General features: G+C 49.7%; 1 protein-coding gene across 1 annotated transcript in view; it reads left to right on the top strand.

Moving 5' to 3' along the window:
- Window positions 1–613: 613 nt before the first annotated feature.
- LOC119462600 (serine-protein kinase ATM-like) overlaps window positions 614–22691 on the top strand; it is a 111740-nt gene continuing 89662 nt past the window's right edge. Inside the window, exons 1-3 of the mRNA XM_049673053.1 lie at window positions 614–655; window positions 4159–4324; window positions 11838–11924. Coding sequence (XP_049529010.1) covers window positions 614–655; window positions 4159–4324; window positions 11838–11924 — 295 coding nt within the window. The remainder of the gene's footprint in view (window positions 656–4158; window positions 4325–11837; window positions 11925–22691) is intronic.

The following is a 22691-nucleotide window of genomic DNA, read 5'->3' as shown; positions in this document are numbered from 1 at the left end:
GTTACCCGCTCCCAAATTAACCGAACCGCGGATGTCTCAATCCTACTTATCGGTCTTTCATGTGGTAACCGCGCACGCCAAGCAACACCAGATGTGCTGCGTCGTGTGAGGTCAGCCACTCCTAAGCGCCTGGTGTAAGCTTGCACAAAGCGATTGTCTGATAATCCTAATCTTGTTGGGATCTTAGAATCGAAATCAGCTGTTGAATTCCACGAATCCACTTTTTCATGATTCAGTGGAAGATTCCGAACATCTGTCTGCTCGTCTCCGTTCACATTTGAAGGTGAGTGACTACGCGCTTGATTATTACCTACAGGCGATTCATTGATAGACCTTCGGTTCACCTCACATGTTGAATTTATCATCAGCTGTTGAGATAGGCTGCTCACGCTTACATCATGTACCACTGGGGTCATTGACTGGATAGTAGGCATTTCCTTAAAACTCATGGATGAGTCCACTCTCCTAGATTGAGAAAGATTGGCTGGGTGACTCTGCTGGCAATCTCTATCGCTGGTTATACCAGAATACAAAGTTGTGTCTTCTTTTGTGTCATGGAGGACGGGGCTCACATGAACTTGCGTTTGCGGAGCAGTCTCCACGATTGAAGAGCATGGTTCCAACAAACAACCAGTACCTAAAGACTTCATTGATAGTAAGTCACAATTACATTCTTGCGATTTCTCTTTGTGGCTTAGGGCAGTTCTTGCATTAGCTTTTTGGACATTGCGAGCTTCGTGATCATGGAAAGCACATAATGCTTGCTCACGCGTCAAGCAACCTTGAGCCACCTCATCGCCCGTTTTCAAACCTAAAGACTTGGTTGCGGGAGGCGGGGAAAAGAGGGCAATAACCCCATTTTGAGCTTCACCATCGGATGGAGTCATGCTGCCGAAAGTCGTAGCGCTAGTGAGCGCTTCACGAGCTGCGATCTGCAATTTGAGGACGCATAGCTCTTCCTCATGACGCACTCGCTCAGCTTGAAGCTGCACTGCATGGCGAGCTTTTTCCATTTCTCTTTCAACAGCACGCCTCTCGCACTCCAATGACCGCTGATGTTCCACCCAGTCTCTCAACTCCACTTTCTCTAGTCCCATGCTCTCGCCTAGCTCGATTAGTTCTTTTAGATGCATTGCCTTTCTGTCCTTGTTTGCAAGCTTACAACCTGCCTCGTCCTCTCCAGTGGCTACGCGTTCGAAACTCTGGAGATTCGCGGGGAGGTCGTCACGTCGTTCGTCGAACAGTGGCAGTAACTTCTGGGGGTTGAAGCAGGGTTGCTTTGGTGACGATACGGGCGCGGCTGGGGCGGATATCTCGCTCTGCGCTCCTTCTTGAAGCTTGAGCTTCAGCTGCAAGATTTGTCGCTGCCTTTCGTCGGCTAACCGCTGACTTTCTGCTGCTGCTTTGGCTGCCTCTAGCTCAGCTGCTCGTTCGTCCCTCTGCCTAGCCTGTTCTTTTTCAACCCACTCGCGAAGTTCAGCGCAAGTCAAGCCTAACTGTGCTGCAGTGGTGGCTAACTTGTCTAAATCCATATCGGATGTCTAGTGCTGCGTGTATACACCCGAATGCCGGTCTCCGCGTTTGGGATGTTACTGGCGGATCCTGGCATGCTCGCCAGATTGTGATGAGAAACGACAAACTCGCCGGTGTTTCCAGTTGGGCCCAGGATCCGTTTAATAATGACACGGCAGACGGGAGCTTGCTACACGAAACACAGACTTTAACAGACACGCTAGCACGATACAGACTATTTACATGCACATGTACGTGGACTAGAGTTCGCGAATCGTTTGTCCTAAATAAACATGTGCCTAGCACTCATGCGTCACCACTCGCCCTACTGCCTCGTCGTTGCGGTGCCCGTGACGGTGGTTGTGCCGGTGGAGCGTCGTTGTGGCTAGGTCGCTGCTGTCGCGCCGCACCTTGTCGCGACGTGGCAGCAGGAAGAAACAGGAGGCCGGTAGAATAAAAGGCCACTGCTGTAGCTGGCCAGTAACGCCTGGCCTGTCACGCCTCGGCCGCTATAACGCCGGGCTCGGTCGGCGGACAGGTAGCTCAGGCGCCCCGGTGGCCAGCAGGAAGCACTGCACCAGGCCGCTGTCACAGCAGGCCGCTGGTAGACAGGAGAGCAGAGCCACGAGCGGGACACGACCAGGTCCGCACGGTAGCAGGACGCCCGGTCGCCAGTCCTCGGGCTCGCTCAGCAGGCTGGTAGCTCAGGCGTCCCGGTCCAAGCAGGAAGCACTGCACCAGGCCGCTATCACAGCAGGCCGCTGGTACACAAGAGAGCAGAGCCACGGGCGGGATCCACGACCAGGTCCGCACGGTAGCAGGACGCCCGGTCGCCAGTCCTCGGGCTCGCTCAGCAGGCTGGTAGCTGGTAGCTCAGGCGTCCCGGTCCAAGCAGGAAGCACTGCACCAGGCCGCTATCACAGCAGGCCGCTGGCGCGCAGGAAGGCCCAGCCACGAACTGGATCCCCGACCAGGTCCGCACGGTAGCTGGACGCCCGGTCGCCGGTACCCGAGCCTGGAGCCGCCGTTTTTGCGAGCTTGCGTTCGAGGCTGCCGCTCGTTCTCACGTTCTGCGTGCTCTCGTCGCTTCTTCGTTCGTGGCACGTGTCGTCTTCTTCCATTATGATCATCACCAATGCCCTTCTTGGTGCTGCCATACAATCACCAACACTTCAAGTTGGCTTGTCACGCACTTTGTTTTGGCACCGCCACACGCCACTATCCACATCATCACAATCGGAAAAAGCCAGCAGTGCTTCCTGCCGGGTACTTACAGCCGATCGAGATTCCAACTGAGCCATTTTTCCGCGTGGGTTTGGATCTCCTTGGCCCTTTTCCTGAGTCCAGCTCCGGCAACAGGTGGATCGCTGTGGCTACTGATTACGCGACGCGCTACGCCATCACTCGAGCGCTTCCCACGAGCTGCGCAACTGACGTGGCCGATTTCCTACTCCGGCTTATCATTTTATTCTATGGCGCCCCGCGACAGCTCCTTACCGACCGTGGCCGCACTTTCCTCTCCCAAGTCATCGCCGATATCCTACGCTCCTGTTCTACCAAGCACAAACTCGCTACGTCCTATTATCCCCAGACCAACGGCCTTACTGAGCGACTTAATCGGACCATCACAGACATGCTATCGAAATACGTCTCACCCGACCACAAGGACTGGGATATTGCGCTACCCTATGTCACGTTCGCCTATAATTCGTCACGCCACGATACTGCTGGGTATCTTTACTTGCTCTTCGGTCGTGACCCTGTATTGCCATTGGATGCTTCGCTCCCCTTGGTACGGAACTCACAGACCGAGTATGCCCGCGATGCCATCGCCCACGCTGACCATGCGCGCCAGCTTGCCCGTACTCGTTTGTTGGCATCGCAGGAAACTCAAAAGCACACTTACAATTGCCGCCATCGTGAGACATACTTTGCACCAGGCTCTCTCGTACTCCTTTGGTCCCCTTGCCGACGTGTGGGGCTCTCTGAGAAACTCCTTCCGTGCTACAAAGGTCCTTACCGCGTTCTACGTCTAGTGACCAATGTCACCTATGCGATCATCCCAGTGACATCCGTCGTGCCAACCGGTTCCACATCACCCGACATCGTACACGTCTCTCGGCTTAAGCCCTATTATGCCCTTCCCGATGGCCCCATCTGAAGCACCGGGACGGTGCTTTTTCCGCCGGGGGTTGTGTTACGGTGAGGAAAACAGACAAGGTCGACGAAGGAGAAGAGGACGAAGTGGCAACAGCCTCTCTGTGTTCTCAGCTGCTGTCTATCTCCTGTAAATACATTCTGTAAATAGTTTATACCCGTGAAAATATTTACACACTCAAGTAATAGATAATAGAGCCTTCCTCAGGTGAGCCTGGTTTTGGCCAAATTTATTGTGTTCGAACTATTATTTGCTGTGCTTGAACCCCATTGTCACGACAACATTGTTGAACTTTTTTTTCTAATCACTTTTAAAAATAACTGGCTCATGTATTTTTCTTGTTGTAGTTGCTGCAGATGTCTAATTTTCTATCATTTTTGCTATGTATGTATGATGAGCACAAAAGAAGGGCCCACCCACATGCATTATGCAGACATGAGCATATGCATAATAAACACTAGGAAACTGTGTTGCATCTCTGTGTGCAGGAGGTGCACAAAGGTTCCCCAGAGGAGCGCCTGCACGTCTACCAAGAAGTGTGCAGCCACTTCCACCCAGTGTTCCGGTATTTTTTTTTCGAGCAATTCCCAGAGCCCAGCCGTTGGTTTGAGCGACGCCGGGCATACATCCACAGTGTGGCCACAGGATCCATAGGCAAGCATACTTGTTTAATTGCTAGCAGCTGATATCCTACAGAACAGCATATTTTGTGTCTGTGTGTTGCCTGACAGAACGAAGGGAAACTGGTGGGCCCAATTTTTCTTATGAAGCGAAAGGAACAACCTACAAGATGCCATTCTATTCATTAAAAAAAAGAGCACCGCTTTCTTATCGTAATCATTCATTCGTAGGAGAAGTCGCAGCAGTAGCCGCAGTCGTCTTTTTGCTTTTTTATGCACGTGTTCAGACGTGATCTTTGGTGTGTTTGTCCCAAGCATCTCACCCCACAAAAGAAACACCAGCGATGTGCTTCAAGGTGTTTACAACGTCGCATAAAAGTTATTCAGAGTGACCCACTGATGCTGCCGGCCCAAGTGAGTGAACATTGTGAGAGTGTGTCGAAGAACGAGTGAAATGTAATAAATGCACCTAAGGGGAGCAGTGCAGTTGAACGAGCTTGTAAGAAAATTTAAGTACGAAGAGAATTCCTTTGTTAAAACCAATAATTGTTATATAACTGGGTTGCACGAAAAAACAACAGCCATTCAAACATTTTAATTAACCCTTTGTGGTCCGAAACTTTTACCTGCTTTCTGGCTGTCCTGGTCCGAAACTATTTTGCCAGTGTGTGGCGCCGCAAAGAAAAACACAAACTGTAGAAGAGAAACTAAAAGGATATTTATTTTTTCTCTTGCATTCTGCAGGCAACTCCTCTACTGATATTTGAGCAGCATGTGATACCGCTCGAAGCATTTTTCTGGGTGCAGTCCAGGGTTGTTACTGCAGGTTTTGCAGAAAAACACAGTTTCCCTCCTGCCTCCATTTGTTTTTCGATCGCTAAAAACAGCACAGGCTTTGCTATTTCAGCCTGGGAGCTTGTAGATGAAAGAGCTCCTCCCATCTAGCCTTTCCTCGAACTCCTTCCGCGCAGACGGGACCCCGATTTTTGGCTCTAACCCTTACGTCCCCCACCAGCTGTTGGAAGAGGATGCGGCGGTACTGTAGGTGTCGCTGTTCTCTCTCAGCATGATTCTGCAGCTGTGTGCGCCTCAAAATAAAGCTATTGACTATGGAAACCTCTAGAAGCCAGAAAAAAGTTTTCGCCACCATTTCATTGTCTTTCGACAAAATGTCTCCACCGCCGTCGCTTTGTCACTCGCTTCTGTCGAATCACTGTCATCACTATCTGATGGAGGCACGTAATTCTCTTCCTCACTGAAGTCACTAAATGCACCACCGTAAAACGCACGCGGTGAAAAAGAGGTCATGCTTCTCAGCGAAACGCGCGAACGTGCGGTTCCGCGCGCAAGTGAGAACGCTCTGGAATCCAGAAGCCGTGATGAGCATTGTGCTGCACCCTAGTGCAAAAAGAAGTAAACTTCAACAAACAAACTTTACTTATCCCTCAAGGGATGGTGCATCATGTAACAAAGAATGCGCACAAATCGCAGTGAGAAAAACCACGAAATTTAACCCCCGAACACCCTTGTCGAGCAGTGCCCGACGGCCGCGTTGCGCTGTCGGGCATTGCCCGACAACGGACCGCAAAGGGTTAAGCAGAAAGAGGTACAGTTGAGCCCACTTGTAGCATTACAGGTTTTAACAGCAGCTGCTGTACTTTTGTGTTTTGTGGTGAAATAAACCGCTTGCTAGTACAGTGTTTCCATTATTGGCTATGGCAATTAAATCTGGCTACTGGGTGTCAGTGCTGAGAAGAAAAGGAGCGCAGAATCGAGGAAATGAATCAAAACTCGAGCCGCTTTGCCACACCTGCCTTTGTGCACCCCACACAGCATGCCTTTGTTGCCCATCTGCCTTTTGCCCCTCTGATGTGGCGAAACGGTGGAAGGCCGATGATGCAAGTGTTTCCATACGCAATGCAAAGGCGAGCGTGGCAAAGCAGTGAGAGTTCTCTCTTTTCGAGGCAGTGCAATGGAGGTGTGCTGCCTTGGCGGTCAATGGGCCACTTTGTGCCGCAGGGGTGTGGCGCAAAGGCGGGTGTGACGAAGCGACTTGCATTTCTTTCTGTAAAAAATAATTTTATGTTCTTTTTTCTTTTGGTACACACACCCAGTAGCCAGATTTAATTGTTATAACCAATAATGTGGCATCATTGGAGCATTGTAGTAGGCGGATTATTTTAAAAGAATAGTCAAATAAGAGGGGTCAAAGTTAAAAGAACAGACTTTAAAAGAGGCACAACTGAGTAGAATTGTGGCGAGTCCTAGTGAGCCTGGCTGAATCAAATTTTGGTGAATCTGAGTGCCAGTGAGCCCGGCTGAGGTGAATTTTGGGGAGTCTGAGTCCGAGTGATCCCTAACCAAAATATACATTTCGTGAGTGAGTCTAGTGAGTTCCTTCGATTTTGACGAGCTATGATTATGATATATGCTTTAATAAAAGCACAAGTGAAACATTACGAACAATTAATTATTTCGATCGCACAGAGGACTTTTCGAAGCTTATATTACCGTGTGTGATCAGTATGACATTTTCAAAAGCAGTCTTGGGAGCCTGAGTGACATGCTTGCCACAAGGAGCACACCCACAAAAGGTAAAAGAAACACCCACGCAACGACCCCGGTGGCACTCTAAAGTGATTCATTTCAGGCGCAAAGAGATGTGTGCGTTTCTTTTGCCTTTTGTGTCGGCAATCATGTCACTAAGCAAGAACCAACTAGGCCAAGAGCTAGTTCTTGTGAGCCTGTTACATCTTTGTATTGGCCACAAGACACTTAGCGAACACTGGCCGAACCACACTGTGTGGATCACTCACCTTGTTGTCTGCTAACCGCGATGTGTTTACATACGAGTCCTCAAAAGACTGCTTGTTCCGTTGGTGTAGCACAGTCGCAAAAGCTGGTCCTGTGCTTCTGGCTGTCCTCTGTAATAACATCCCTGATTGCTTGTGGTGAGCGTGTGATCAGCGCACCCTTCGTTTGCCACAACCATTCAATTCTGTTGTCGCTTTGTGTTTCAAGCACATCACAAAATACAGTTGACACCATTTTAGACAAGTACAGTGGTGGTAGCATGGCATGAATGTAGCGCCTTAGCGACTCCTCGTTATGTGTTGATAATTCCACAATCTTTCTAATGTGTCAATCTTTGTCCTGTTGTCTCAACGTGCTGTGTGTTATTTGATGCCTCACAATAGTTAGAATGAATAAATACCAACCTGCCCAATGCAATGTTGCAAACGATCGACGGTTACTATGCCGATGGCTGGTAAGGGTATGCCAGTGGCTGTTAAGGGTTCGCAATGACGTTTTACCTCTCGAACATTGCATTTTCTTTAGCCCTAAGCGACGTAGGAAACATAATTTTATGGCTCTTATGTGGCTGACGTGCAGTCGTAATGCCAACAGCATGATATCCCAGACCTTCGCAGAATGGCGGCATACCTCAGTAGTTTCCCAAGTTTGTGCCTCCAGCCAACAAGAACGCTTCGCTCTCGTGTGCAGAATACAGTCATGTCCTACTGGTGGTAAAATATATCACAAGCTCGGGAATAAAAAATGGCGGCTGCGCTTGCAGTTTCGAAATGACAGGTGATCGGAATCGTCCGCCATTTTGAAAGAGCTACACGATGCCGCATTTCTTTCTTTACATTGACATTTCTAATGGGAGTTAGGTGCAGGAACGCACCGGGATGACAAATTACACTGAAAAGCCGGTTTTTGGACCAATGTACTGCCGAATTGTAACTGCCGACGCCAGCTTCAGTATGGTTCATTTTTTAGCGTTTTTAAGGGCGAGTCCGTATATAACGAACTACTGATATAATGACCACATTTTGCGGAGCTATCGAGTTCGTTATGAACAGGTTTGACTGTATTACATGAGTGTCATGTGGCAGCTATTCTAGTTTCATTTCGCCCTTTAGTATGACGTTATTTGATGGAAGGTAGTGGCCATTGATAGAAGGATGTTTCAGTTCGCTTTCAAGAGAATTCAGACACGAGTCTGTTCAGGACATGTAGTCAGCAAGCTTGACAGAGACTGCGCCTATCTCTTTAAGAATTTCTAAGAATTTCTTTTTGGCCACTAATGAGTCTATTGAGAAGTTTATTGTTAGGGTCAGGATTCGATTCAACATCACCACTAAGTAGTAGCACAAGCATACATAAGCTATCGAAGCACACACGAAACGTTCACTGACGTTGAGGATGGGGCTGACGTTGAACCTGTAACAATACTCGAAAAAAGCCCGCAGCAGGGATAGTCCGGTGATCCTTCGGTGAAGTTCAGGGCAGAAAAGCCTCTAACAAAGCCTGCAGCAGTGAGGGTGGTCAATGGAGGCTGAGCAACCATTTCATCTTGTGCACAAGTTCACAAGCCAGGCGTTCCACTAAGGCCTATTGACGACTTCACAAGGTCGCCGCAGCACCGGTTATCAGGTTACCTACATAAGTGTTGGGCCAGCTTGCCAGCAAGACAGCAACGCACATTTTGAATTATTCAGCCTTCATGGAGGAAGTGCATGACATTTCCCTCTATGAAGACGACTTTATGGTGTCATTTGACGTGAAGGCGCCCTTCACTTCAGTGCCTGTTGACCTGGCCATAGCAACGTGCAGAGATCTCCTGCTGGTCGACGACACGCTCGCTGAATGCACCCCTTTGGAGGTATAGGACATTTGCAAGCTTTTAGATTTTTGTTTGAGTAGCACCTACTTCACTTAAGGCAAACAGTTTTACAGGCAGATTTCCGTTACTACCGCCAACTTGGTCATAGAGATCACTGAACAGAAGGCCCTCGCTGGCTTCGATCCTGCGCTAAAGGTTTTCATCCGCTACGTAGACGACTGCTTCTGCATTGTGCGAATACAGGACGCTTCACACCTTCTGCGTCTTCTCAACTCAGCAGAAGCAACCATGCAATTTACAACTGAATACGAGTGTGACAATAGCCTCGCCTTCCTTGATTTCCTTGTGCGGTGAAGTGGAACGAGACTCTCATTTGCTGTGCACAGGAAGGCGACTCATACCGGCCGGTACTTCAATTCATGTCACCCGGTTTGCCACAAGCATTCTGTCGTCTCATCACTCGTGAGGCAGGCCACGTGCATCTGCTCAAGTAACGACCAAATGCAGAACGAACTGAAGGCAATTCATCACGAATTATCCAGGAACGGGTACCCCAAGAAATTTATCAACAAAATGGAAGTTAGTGTCCTCCATCCCAAGCCGTCTCAAGGCAAGTCGTCCACAAAATGTGCTGGCGTCCCATATGTGCCTGGCGTCAGCGAAGCTCTTAGCCATGTATTCTCAAGATACAATCTTTAGCCGTCCAACAAGCTGAGAAATGAGCTTGTTAATGTAAAGGATTGGCTTGAAAGCAAGAATTACCCTGGTGTTGTCTACAAGGTACCATGCACAGACTGCCTGCAGCTGCAGTTACATCGGCGACACCGGCAAATTCACAAGAAGATTAAATGATCACCAAAGGGTGATCAACAAGAAAAAAAGCCTCAACGCCCTTGCCAAACACGCCGACAATCGCAGTCACCGCATCGATTGGGAAAACACTGCTATAATAGCTAAGGAAAAGAATCCAATGACACGACTCTTGTTAGAATCTTTATTCAAACTACGGATATTAGTATCAACAGGACTGATGGAAATCAGCCTGCTAACTACACCCATTCTCTACGTCACGTTTTGGTATAAAGGCAACTTGCGGCTCTTGCCCACTCTTAGTGTGATGAAGGAACCCGTGCAGATCCCGAAACGTCTCTGTGTTATTTTCACCTTGACTTGGTGAGTGACCACAATTTATTCATCATCAAGTTATCTGACCAGATGAACTTTCGTCGAACTCTGGCTACAGACCAAGATTTACTAGAAAAGTAGCATAACAGTGCATACGTTACCACTGGAAAAAAAAATAAAACCATGTGTGCATATCTTGCATGCAGACCTAAAATGGCAGCTTCATTTGATCTTAATCGTGCACACCTGGAGCTACGTGGCTGTGTTGCAGACAGCTTGTAAGTTTACTTGGAAGTCTGAAAACATGTGTCTGCATGCTTCATTCTAACTTACTGACTACAGCTCGCACAAATTCATTCGAGAACTCCAAATCCTTATGCCACCATATGAAAATGTGTGAAATTGGTAAAAAGAAAACTGTGGTGCAGTGGCCTTGAGTGAATGTTTGCGGGACCCCAAGCAGTCCTAGAATTTAAACATTAGGATCTCTCCTTGTGGACATTTTCATCATGATGTGCACAGGACGTATTTGGATGTCAAAGCAACATTTGGACATTTTGTGCCATCTGCACTTCATATCTTATGTGGAGAAGCAGGAAAATGAGCTGGAATATTTTTAATGAATCTGCAAGGCAACAAAATCATGTGTGGAAGGATTCACTTTATTGATTGTCATGTTGTCAGCAGTAAAGTTCTGAAAGGAAAGGTGCTGAGGACATTTATTGTCGCCACTCTGAAAGCCACCAGAGTCGGGAAGCATTGTTCGTATATTGATGCGGTGCTTGGAAGCAGCAGTTGTCGGGAAGGGCCAGTGCCGACAAGGAAATGTTGCTGCCACCAGGTGGAAGCACAGGCGATGCTGCCAGAAGGATGGCCTCAGAACTGGCAGTTGATGTGGTCTCAATAAGCGATGCCTGGAGGCAGCAACTGGCTAATGACCACAACCATAGATAAAGTTAGTCTGTTGTGCTGAGTGATGTATCAGGTGCCAGCACCATACTTTATGGGAAGCCTTAGAGAAACAACTCGTACAGAAGGTTCTGTTTTATTGATGCTGAACAACTTGGTAGCTTGCATGCACCAAGCTTCTCAGTTGTCACGTGACCCATCTGGTTGATGATGACCTTCAAGTGTTCAAAGGGGCAGTCCAGGGAAAGAAGTATTTCATCCAAGATTGTTTGCAGAAACATCTCCTGGCTGGTGACGACAGAACACGGCTTTCATGAAAAAGACGTGTGGGTGATTTCTTGAGCATTTAAGGCAGAGAGTTGGGCTGTTTATAATTTTGATAAATACATGTTCCAGTGCATGAGAAAAATGTAAAAGAAATGCACAGACAAAGGAACGACAGAAAAGGTAGAACATTGGATTTCATGAGCACTGCGGTGTGCCGTCACACAGAACTGTGGCACAAGGCTTGCTTAACATCACGTTTGCAGTCCAAGTCATCTCAAAAAAAGTGCTGGTAGCAGCGTGTTCTTTGATTGTTGTCACTATAAAGAGATCAGTCTCCTGAAGGCTGCCTGAAGCCAATGCACAATTGCAAAAGTCTTGCTGCTGGCTGACAACTGCAGAATTGCATTCTGCCAGGCTGCTAATTACAGCTGCTGGGTGTTGCAGGGCAAGTTGGTAATAATTTGTAGCAAAAGCATGTTGCTACTGTTGTGTTAGTAGCACGCTTTTGTAAGTTATTCGTGGCATGGACTTGCAAAAGTCTGCATTCTTTGCTGGTTGCAGCGTTCTCTGGCTATTCTTTATTAGAAGCTAACTGACATTTTGTTTGCTCATGCAGTCGGCTATGTGTTGGGGCTGGGAGACCGACATTGTGCCAACATTCTCGTTGACAAGCACTCGGCTGAACTGATTCACATTGACCTTGGTGAGTGTACTGCATTTGAGCTTCTGTTGGTGTCCTGCCGTCCTTTAATTATGTTTGACGAGTGGTTACTGTCATAAATCTGCTGGTTTGCTCTGCAGCTTGCCCGGACATCAAGCTAATTAAAGTTCAGCTGGAGCGAAACCTTGCTTCGAATAAAAATACAGGGGTGGAAGTGTTGCGTCAATTGCACCATCTGCGCCAACACGAATTCCAAATGAAGCCATTAAATTTTAGTGGCAACCACACTCGCAGCCACACAGCCACAGCCATTGGCTAACGTTTACTCATGGAATGCCAGTCCATTATAGCATCGGCGACTCGGCTTATTAGGAGCATGAGTGTTTCGGGGTACTTGGCCGCAGGAAAATAAAAATTGGTTTGTGCTACACAATGCACTACGAATGATTAAAAGCCTTGTGTGTTCGCACGCTGTGCAGACCAGCTAGAGATGATTTTAACTGGCAATTCAGAGGAAAAGCTGTGCTGTCAGCTGAGCTGAATGTCATGCGGTCTTTTCAGCCTGTAGCTCATCAGTTTAGTTATGCTGATGCATTTTAGGGCTCGCTTGCTCTATCGATAAATCTGCCTCGATTAACGGCAAACGCTGCACATGTAGCATTCCAAGTCTATTTTGCATGCACACCACATCTGGGATGACAGTGCGGCACGGCAACAAACAGCCTGCTTGCTTCAGTGAAACTCCTTCACCGCAGGTGCAAACCCTAATCTTCACTCAAATTTCGGCTACTCCATTTTCCGCACAACCATCAGACTTTTGCAAGTATTGAATGCGAGCCAGGGATATGAAGTTTAGGTTTTAGTCAACCTTAGCAGCCAAATGGTGGTTTTAAGAAGTCAATGAAAACATAAACTGCATTTGCAGCAACAATGTTTACCATGCGACTTGTGTAGATCAAGCCCACAAAATTCACTAAACCATAGTTCGCCGTCCAAAATATTGGTCGCCATTATACATTGGTTCTATGGAGCTTGTGCTGCACAAGTTCCCTAATAAGGGAACTTGTGCAAAAAGAAACGATTAGCGGTTACATCAACCTAACGTAAACCTCGTCATATAAGGGCCTAAGTTATCCCACTGGGAACAAGCGGCTACATTCTTTTCTAAACTGTGGGGTCTCACATGTGCTCTTGGGACAAAGGAACGACAACACAGTAGTGCAAACAATCACAAGGGCATTTATTGCGCCTTTCATACACCAATGCACACTAGCCGAATTACTACCAATAAAACATTCACATGGGCGCGCGACAAATCAAGGAAATCCGACTCACCGTGACCGGATAGCGAGCGAATAGGTTCACCCCATGCTATGATACCATCGCCTAGTCGTTCACGTGTACGGTCACACGAACGGTGGCGCGTTCGAACGATCCATGTTCGTCCATACCGGTGCCCCGCTCCGAGCCACGCGAGACGTCTCGCGAAGCGTGGATCGGTGCACGCGCGGGACGTCCGCGTCGCTCACCGATCCCAACCCAAAGAGGAAGCGCCCTCGACTTTTCTCTCCCAAGTCACCCCGCCGTTCGGCGGCGTAGGCATCGCGACACTCGCGCCACCTCCCGCAATGCGCTGCAACCACCACGACCGCCGCGGGCTTAGCCATGCGGAGAAGCCGGACTACAGGAGACATGCGGGGAAAACAACATCAGGGGACGCGTGAGAGTCGCGCATCCCCACACAATGCATCAGAAGCTTCTGGCCCTGCATTTTTGGTCATTATCAAACATGAAGCACAGGCTGTAGTGCAATAATTTAATGGTCTCCATATCTAGAGATTATTTTTTAAAGATCGTTAAACGATGGGTCTCTAGCTTTTGATTGGAAAAAAGCTTCCATCGTGTGCATTCATAAATTAGGTCAGCGGAACATAATGTCTAACTATCGTCCAGTATCTCTAACATGTGTTTGTTGTAAGATCCTTGAGCATGTTTTATACTCATCCATTATGCAGCATATCGATCAACATTCCCTGTTCAGCTCAAGTCAGCATAGCTTTCGGCAAAAGTTTGCCTGCATTACACAACTAACAGAATTTGTTCATGATTTGGCTTTTGCATTAGACAATCTTAAATATATGCATTTTATATTTCTTAATTTTAAGAAAAGTTTCGATGCAGTACCTCACACATTATTAATAGAAAAATTGTGTAGTTAACTGTTGATCCTCTGGTTGATCCTCTTGGATTTCTGTGTACCTGCATCAGAGACAGCAGTATGTTTCTGTTGATGGAGCACAATCAGATACTGCTGATGTTTCATTGGGAGTACCACAAGGATCGGTCCACGGGCCATTATTATTTCTTATATGGGTCATTCCACGCCAACTGTCCCAACTTTGGCGCTCGACCATCAGCGATTTCTTTGAAAAATATTGAGGACTATCTACTTAAAGCAAGAAGTCTTCCTTTAAAACATTTTTGCGAAAAAAAATTTTCAGCACTGCTAGGAACATCTGAAGTTTTATTGTGACAGCAATGATATGGACACTCCAAGCGGATTTGTGCCGTCGTCGTCGCTGTCGCCGTGAGGTTCCGTATGACATCAAACGGCGATGAAATCATCGCTGCGCTCTGTATGTGCAAGTGAAAGCGCGCGAGGGACGTGCGCTTTCACAGGGAGTGAACGCACGGCAAAGAGCAAACGCGCGTTCTGCGCCGTGCTCCCTGAAGGGCTGCAGAATTAAGCGTCTCTTTCCTCCTTTACAATCAACATATCTATAGAGCAAACACGACTTCTTTAGCTGCGGCACCAAATGCGTATTTCTACAAAAACGTTGCGAGGCGAGAAAGTGGTAAAGACTTCCGATGTTGCTCGACGAGTGTCCCGTTCTGATCGCGTCGAAAACCTCCGAGCCGCCGCCAGAGCCACCGGCAACAGTCTGCAAACGCCGCGCGTGTTTGGTGCGAACGCCGACGCGTCGACAACAGTTCTGCGCATTGCTGGTGCTGCTACATGTCCAAGTTTATACAGCTGATAAAATTACTATCCTTACTGCTTATAGCTCTTTACTAATTTGCTATCGCAAGGGGTGCTTCGCCTTTCGGGTGAAACTGCAACATTTTTTTAGAAAGCAAGTATGAGTCGTAAAATGATGCATTGTTAAAAAATTTGCTCTTCTTAAATTAGGCGAGGACACAATTTGCCATTGAGAATGAACATAGGCTTTTCACTTAAAGGGTCCCTGAAACGGTTCGGATAAATTTTGTAGACGTGTAGGGTACAGCTACAGTAAAACATTCGCATCACAATTTAAGTGAAGCGTTTCATATTAAGAGCGCTACGGACGATTACAAGTTACCCTCCTCGCTAGCCATGCATTACCTGCTCAACTCGTTCACCGAGTGATCGGGGCTAAGCTCCGCCTTCGCTGGCTTACGTCATGATGCGATGTAATGTCGTCTACTTCCGGTTGTCCTGGAGCCAGCGCGCGAAGGCTCTCCAATCTCTCCGCTAGCCGCCCGGCCGTCGATCCCCAGCGAGAGCGATCAAGCACCATGCGTTGTGAGCATTCTGTCGCAGCGTCGAGCGTGTCCGGTATTCTGGTGACCACAGGCAAGCTGGGTGTTTTGATGGATGGGAAGAGGCATAAACTAAAGCCCCTTCATACTGCTATGATGTAGGAGCTTCGTAGACGTACGTGAGCGGCCTGATCGGCATACACGGTCCAGCCATCTGGTGTCGCAGAGCTTAACCAGCCAAATGCAGAGCTAATATTGCTGTAACCAGGTGTAAAACATTTTAAACATATAAAAAGGCAACGTGTTCAAGTTACGCTCCTGCAGAAAATTTGAGCCAGCAGCAAAGTTGAAAAAACTTGGTTACTGCTATATTAGCTGTGCGTTTGGTTGACCTTTGTGCTTCCAGGTGGCTGGCACCGTGTAAGCATTTCATGTTTGCGCCTCCGTTCATCACGTAAAATGTGATAAAACGGCCAGTACACTTGCGCTTGCGTTTACCTGAATACTGGACATGCTAAACTCTATTGTGACAATCCTTCGACATGAAGTGACGGCCGCAAACGCGTAGATGCTGGCGCCGTTTCGATACTGACAGTCCGATGTGCTGCAGCCACTCCACTCGTCTGCTGCTTTGCAGTGGGACACGATGTCGCAGTTTGACATGTCGCCAATCGCTATGTTTGCAGCCCACAACGCAACAAGGGTGAACCATGGTGCTCGCGAAAAGAAAGAACAAGACCAACACTGACCGCGCAGCTCTCGTCAACACGGAGTACATTGTAACACAAGCAGACGACACTTGCTGTCTGCCGGAAGTGCTTTTTGCCTAGTGATACATGTCCTTATGCATTCTCTTTCTGTTACTTTCTTTTTATAGAAACAAATTAACTAACATCTAAACTATTACGAACTACATTTGTTCTCCATAATGTTGAAAACATTATCGATGACGCGCCCTGGGCAACCAATCGGATAGCTGGCCCTACTGACGTGTTATGGTCAAATCGCGTCACTTGGTCACAAAACTCAGCCGATTGGCATGCTGCGATCGGTAGCGATGTACCTTTTTAAAACCTTATACAGTGGAATCTCGATGATACGATCACGGCTAATACAAATTTCCAGATGATACAAATTTTTTTGTGGTCCTGGCTGAGCCCCATTACTTTGCAACGTGCTAGAGAATGGTTGTTACGAATCAATTTTCGACCCGCGTTGGTTGATACGAATAAACGCCGCCCCACCGACGGCCGCGAAAGAGAAGAGTGCGCAGTCACGCGCTTTCTCCCTTTCTCTTTTGGTGCGGAGGCACGGACGCGGCGCCGGACAGCGCGGAGGTCGCGACTGGGCGCGAAGAGTTTGAAACGGTGGCGCTTTTGTTGCTTTTGTGCTTTTCCTCCTTTTCCGCGTGTCATCGGACGGAGTGGCTGCTGTGCTTCGGGCCGCATTCTTTGTGTTTGCGCCATTTTGCCTAGTCGCAGCGAGCTATGTCTACTGAGATACGATCTCGGCTGATTCGCGCAGCCGTACGCCGAGGCGCGGGAGCCTCCGTTGGCGCGTCTTTCGTCGACCGCATTATCGGTGCCGATGGCACAGGGCGATTGTCTGTTTCGCTGCTGGAGTCGCACGGTGCAAGATAGCGCGGCACGTTCAGTCGGGTGCTCCTCCGCTTCTCCCGCTAATCACCGTATTTTTCTTGCCGTAGGAGGCTTGCGCTTCCGTATTCCGAAGGCGTGCTTTGTCTAAAATTTCTTCTCCCACGAGCAACGATCCATCACTAACCTGCGAGCTCTCAGTAATCCGAATTCTGCGTGGCAAGTGAAGACACCGGCGTGGTTTACGAAGCAGACAACTGCGGTTGCCATCTTGCAACCTGCCACAGCAGCACGGCAGCCAATCGGAGGCTTGCTTTCATCGGAGGGACCGTGTGACTACCTATCGTTTGTGCTTTTGTTACAAGATGGCGACGACGGATGAATTGAGAAGCGGAACGGTGAAACTTTGAGCTTTCGAACGATACCAAGATGGCGGCGCTCGGTGGCGGGAAATACGAGATATGCCTCCCTGAACTGCGGTGTTTTTGTGCGATTTAAAGCTGTTTTCTCGCCCTGTGCACTGATGAATTAATCTTTTTCGGCCACTTTTAGTGCGTTTTCAGCCAAACCATTTTGATATAGTGTCACGTAGTAGTGACGCTGAAGTAAACAGTAGTAAAACTGTGTATGACGAAACTGGTTGTTTATTGGGTGAACCTGTGCCCACAAAAGCAAGCTACACTCGAAGCACAACGAAAGCGGCGAACACAGTCGGCGGTCGTCGAAATCTGATCAGCGGCGAGACGCGTCGGCTTTTATACCTGAGTCATCGAAGGTTCCAGATTAATCCCTGATGCCCGCGTGTCTTCCAGAAAGTTCTAGCCAATTCGCGTCGGTCACACAATCACATAACATAAGCGTCAGTGAAAACAGGCTACGAAAATAAGCATCGATAACGTTCTAGAAACTTCCGATACAGGCGCGTCTTGCGCCGAGCGATAACGTTTAACATTTGTTAGCTGGTGGAAAGCGGCCACCGGTGAAAGATAAACATGTATACGTGTCAATACCCTCCCCTTAAAAAGCATCGTCCCGATACTACAAACACGAAAGCGAAAACAAAACCACGCGTACAGAAAGGGACAAAAATAACAAAGCAACAAAGGGCCTAAGTTCGTCAGCGGGCGTAGAAAGGCTTAAGACGCACTACGTGGATGACTTCAGGTCGTGCTCGGCGCCGCTGTGATTGCGAAATACCGTCTTGCACGACCTCATAGTCCAGTGCGCCAATACGTCGGATGATCTTATATGGTCCGAAATAGCGACGTAAGAGTTTCTCGCTAAGTCCTCGTCGGCGTATCGGAGTCCAGACCCAAACACGGTCTCCGGGCTGGTACTCGACGTAGCGTAGTCGAAGATTGTAGTGTCGGCTGTCGGTTCTCTGCTGGTTCTTGATGCGCAGGCGGGCGAGCTGTCGACCTTCTTCGGCACGCTGCAAATAGGTGGCAACGTCGAGATTTTCTTCGTCGGAGACATCCGGTAGCATGGCGTCAAGCGTCGTTGCCGGTTTCCTTCCGTAGACCAGGTTGAACGGCGCCATGTGCGTTGTTTCTTGTATGGCCGTGTTGTATGCGAAGGTCACGTACGGAAGGATGACATCCCACGTCTTGGGGTCGACGTCGACGTGCATTGCCAGCATGTCGGCGATGGTCTTATTTAGGCGCTCGGTGAGGCCATTCGTCTGCGGGTGGTAGGCGGTGGTCCGGCGATGGCTTGTCTGGCTGTAGCGCAGGATGGCTTGAGTTAGTTCAGCCGTGAAGGCCGTACCTCTGTCGGTGATGAGGACTTCTGGGGCACCGTGACGCAGGAGGATGTTCTCAACGAAGAATCGGGCTACCTCGGCGGCACTGCCTTTGGGCAAGGCTTTTGTTTCGGCGTATCGGGTGAGATAGTCCGTAGCTACGACGACCCATTTATTCCCGGACGTCGACGTCGGAAAAGGCCCCAGTAAATCCATCCCAATCTGCTGGAACGGTCAGCGAGGTGGCTCGATCGGCTGTAGAAGTCCGGCTGGCCTTGTCGGCGGTGTTTTGCGTCGCTGACAGTCTCGGCATGTTGTTACGTAATAGGCGACGTCGGCAGAGAGGCGAGGCCAGTAGTATTTCTCTTGTATCCTCGCGAGCGTGCGGGAAAAACCGAGGTGTCCAGCCGTTGGGTCGTCATGGAGAGCTTGCAGAACCTCTGGACGCAATGCTGAGGAGGTAGTTGGCTCGGAGGGGCGAGAAGTTCTTCTTTAAGAGAATGTCGTTTTGCAAGAAAAACGACGCCAATTCTCGCCTGAACACCTTCGGCACAATGACAGTCTTGCCTTCCAGGTAGTCTACAAGGCTCCTTAGTTCGGGGTCGGCTCGCTGTTGTTCAGCGAATTCGTCGGCACTGATGGGTCCCAAGAAAGTGTCGTCATCCTGGTTGTCTTGTGGCGGTGGTTCGACAGGGGCGCGAGACAAACAGTCGGCGTCAGAGTGCTTCGCCCGGACTTGTAAACGACGGTGATGTCGAATGCTTGAAGTCTAAGACTCCATCGTGCGACGCGACCTGAAGGATCCTTCAAGTTAGCTAGCCAACACAAGGTGTGGTGGTCGCTCACAACTTTAAAGGGCCTGCCATAGAGGTAGGGACGGAACTTTGATGTAGCCCAGATGATGGCGAGGCACTCCTTTTCTGTTGTGGAATAATTTGCTTCCGCCTTCGATAGCGACCGGCTAGCGTAACTTACAACCCTTTCTAGTCCGTCAGTCCTCTGCACAAGAACGGCGTCGAGTCCTATGCTGCTTGTGTCGGTGTGGACTTCAGTATCGGCGTTTTCGTCGAAATGCGCAAGTATTGGCGGCGATTGCAGGCGTCGCTTCAGTTCTTCAAATGCTTCGACTTGCGGCGTCTCCCACTTGAACTCGACGTCGGTCTTCGTGAGGTACGTCAGTGGCTCGGCGATCCGTGAAAAGCCCTTGACAAAGCGCCTGTAATAGACGCACAGTCCAAGAAATCTACACACTGCTTTCTTGTCGGCCGGCGGAGGAAAGTTGGAGATGGCTGCAGTTTTCTGAGGGTCGGGGCGCACTCCAGACTTGTTGATGACGTGGCCCAAGAACAAGAGCTCCTCATATGCGAAGCGGCACTTTTCTGGCTTTAACGTGAGTCCGGAGGTTTTGATTGCTTGAACAACTGTTTCAAGGCGCCGCAGGTGTTCTTCGAAACTTGAGGCAAACACAACGACGTCGTCCAAATAGATGAGGCAAGTCTGCCACTTCAAGCCTGCCAGTACTGTATCCATGACGCGTTGGAAAGTCGCAGGTGCCGAGCAAAGACCAAACGGCATGACCTTGAACTCGAACAGTCCGTCTGGTAGTCTTCTCCCGGTCCCTCTCGTCGACTTCGATTTGCCAGTAGCCGGTTTTGAGGTCCATCGACGAAAAATACTTTGCGTTGTAGAGTCGATCCAAGGCGTATTCAATCCGTGGGAGGGGGTATACGTTCTTCTTCGTGATCTTGTTGAGGCGACGATAATCGACGCAGAAACGTAGGGTTCCATCCTTCTTCTTCACTAATACCACGGGGGACGCCCACGGACTCTTGGACGGCTGGATGATGTTGTCGCGTAGCATTTCGTCGACTTGTTGCCTTATGCCTTCGCGTTCGCGCGCCGAAACTCGGTACGGGCTCTGCCGGAGTGGGCGGACATTTTCGTCAGTTATGATGCGGTGCTTGGCGACAGGGGTTTGTCGAACTTTTGACGACGACGAGAAGCAGTCCGTGTATTGCAGGAGCAGAGCTTTTAGTTGTTCTTTTGTTTTCCTGGGAAGGTTCTGATGGACGTCGAAAGTTGGTTCAGGTATTATAGTCGTCGTTGCAGGTGCACTGGAATCCGTGAAGGCGAAAGCACTGCTGGCTTGTACTATTTCGTCGATGTAGGCGACCGTGGTGCCTTTGTTAATGTGCTTCTATTCGGGGCTGAAGTTCGTGAGCATCACCCTTGCTTTCCCTGCACGCAGCTCAGCTATGCCTCTAGCGACGCAAATTTCACGGTCGAGCAGTAAGTGATGATCGCCCTCGATGACGCCCTCCATGTCTGCAGGCACTTCGGTACCGACGGAAATCATTACGCTGGAGCGCGGCGGAACGGTGACTTGTTCTTCAAGCACATTCAAGGCATGGTAACTTATGCTTGTATCCGGTGGTATCCCGTTGTGCGTTGAAAGCATTATCGACTTGGATCTTAAGTCGATGACTGCACCGTATTGGTTTAGAAAGTCCATGCCTAGGATGACATCCCTGGAGCAGTGCTGCGAGATTACGAAGCTCGCCGGGTAAGTGCGGTTGTTTACCGTGACTCGGGCTGTGCAGATTCCAGCCGGCGTTATTTGGTGGCCTCCCGCTGTCCGGATATCGGGTCCTTGCCAGGCCGTCTTCACCTTCTTTAACTTGGCGGCGAACGCGCCACTGAAGACGGAATAGTCGGCGCCAGTGTCGACAAGAGCGGTGACGTTATGACCATCGATGAGCACGTCCAAGTCGGTAGACCGTCGTCTAGCATTACGGTTAAGTCGTGTCGTGGCGTCGGATCACGGCTGCGTCGGCTTGCTCCGCTGCTGCTACGTCGCGTCGGCCGGTCTTCTTGCGGCGGCGAAGTGCTGTAAAGGCTGTTGCTAGGCGGCGTGCTGATATCTCGTCGTGATGATTCGCGAATCGTCGGCGGCGGCGGAGGATCTTCGGCATTGCGTCGTACAGCAACCGCACCTCCATCGGTTGCTGCCTTTAGTTTCCCGGGTAAGGGCTGGGAGATCGGCCCCGGGTGGGACCGGTGTACTGATGGCGATGCGGCGAGATGTAGCGGCCTGGTGACGGCGAGCGTGAGGGTCGTCGGGGTTGCCACTGGGCTCCGGCGAGGTAGTCGGCGATGTCGTGCGGTCGTTCACCCCGCACTGGACGCGGCGCGTTTACGGCGAACCCTCGTAGGCCCATCTCGCGGTATGGGCATCGGCGGTAGACATGGCCGGCTTCCCCGCAGTGATAGCAGAGCGGGTGGTGGTCGGGGGCGCGCCAAATGTCCGTCTTCCTTTGGTAGCTGCGCTGTGCGACGGGCGGGCGTGCTGGCGGCGGCGTCGGTGGACAACGAAACTGCGGCGTTACGGGGCCCTGGCGCGAGCGCGGAGGGGGGCCTTGACGACGGGCGACGGCGGCGTAGGTCATCGCTTCCGGCTCGGGTTGCGGCGATCCGGGAAGTCCTAATGATTGCTGGATTTCCTCCCGCACAATATCAGCGATGGAAGCAACTTGAGGCTGCGACGACGGTAGCAACTTCTGCAGCTCTTTGCGTACTATCGCCCTGATGGTGTCTCGTAGGTCGTGGGAGAGTGCTTGGACTTCGGCGTACTGTGGCGTTGAACGGCAATTGTATTGCCGGTTGCGCATGTCCAGTGCTTTCTCGATCGTCGTAGCCTCCGAGAGAAAGTCTTGGACTGTCGTTGGTGGATTCCGCACCAGTCCGGCAAATAGCTCCTGCTTAACTCCCCGCATGAGCAAGCGAACTTTCTTGTCTTCTGCATAGCGGGGTCGGTGTGCCGGAATAATCGAGTCATTTCTTCAGTGTACATACCGATGCTCTCATTCGGCAGCTGTACACGGTTTTCCAACAAGGCTGCAGCTCTTTCTTTTACGGACGACGCTCGTGAAGGTGTCCAGGAATGCGGCTCGG

The sequence above is a fragment of the Dermacentor silvarum genome, chromosome 8, assembly GCF_013339745.2.
Source record: "Dermacentor silvarum isolate Dsil-2018 chromosome 8, BIME_Dsil_1.4, whole genome shotgun sequence".
In the NCBI taxonomy this organism is placed as follows: domain Eukaryota; kingdom Metazoa; phylum Arthropoda; class Arachnida; order Ixodida; family Ixodidae; genus Dermacentor; species Dermacentor silvarum.
This window is presented reverse-complemented; position numbering and strand designations above follow the sequence as displayed.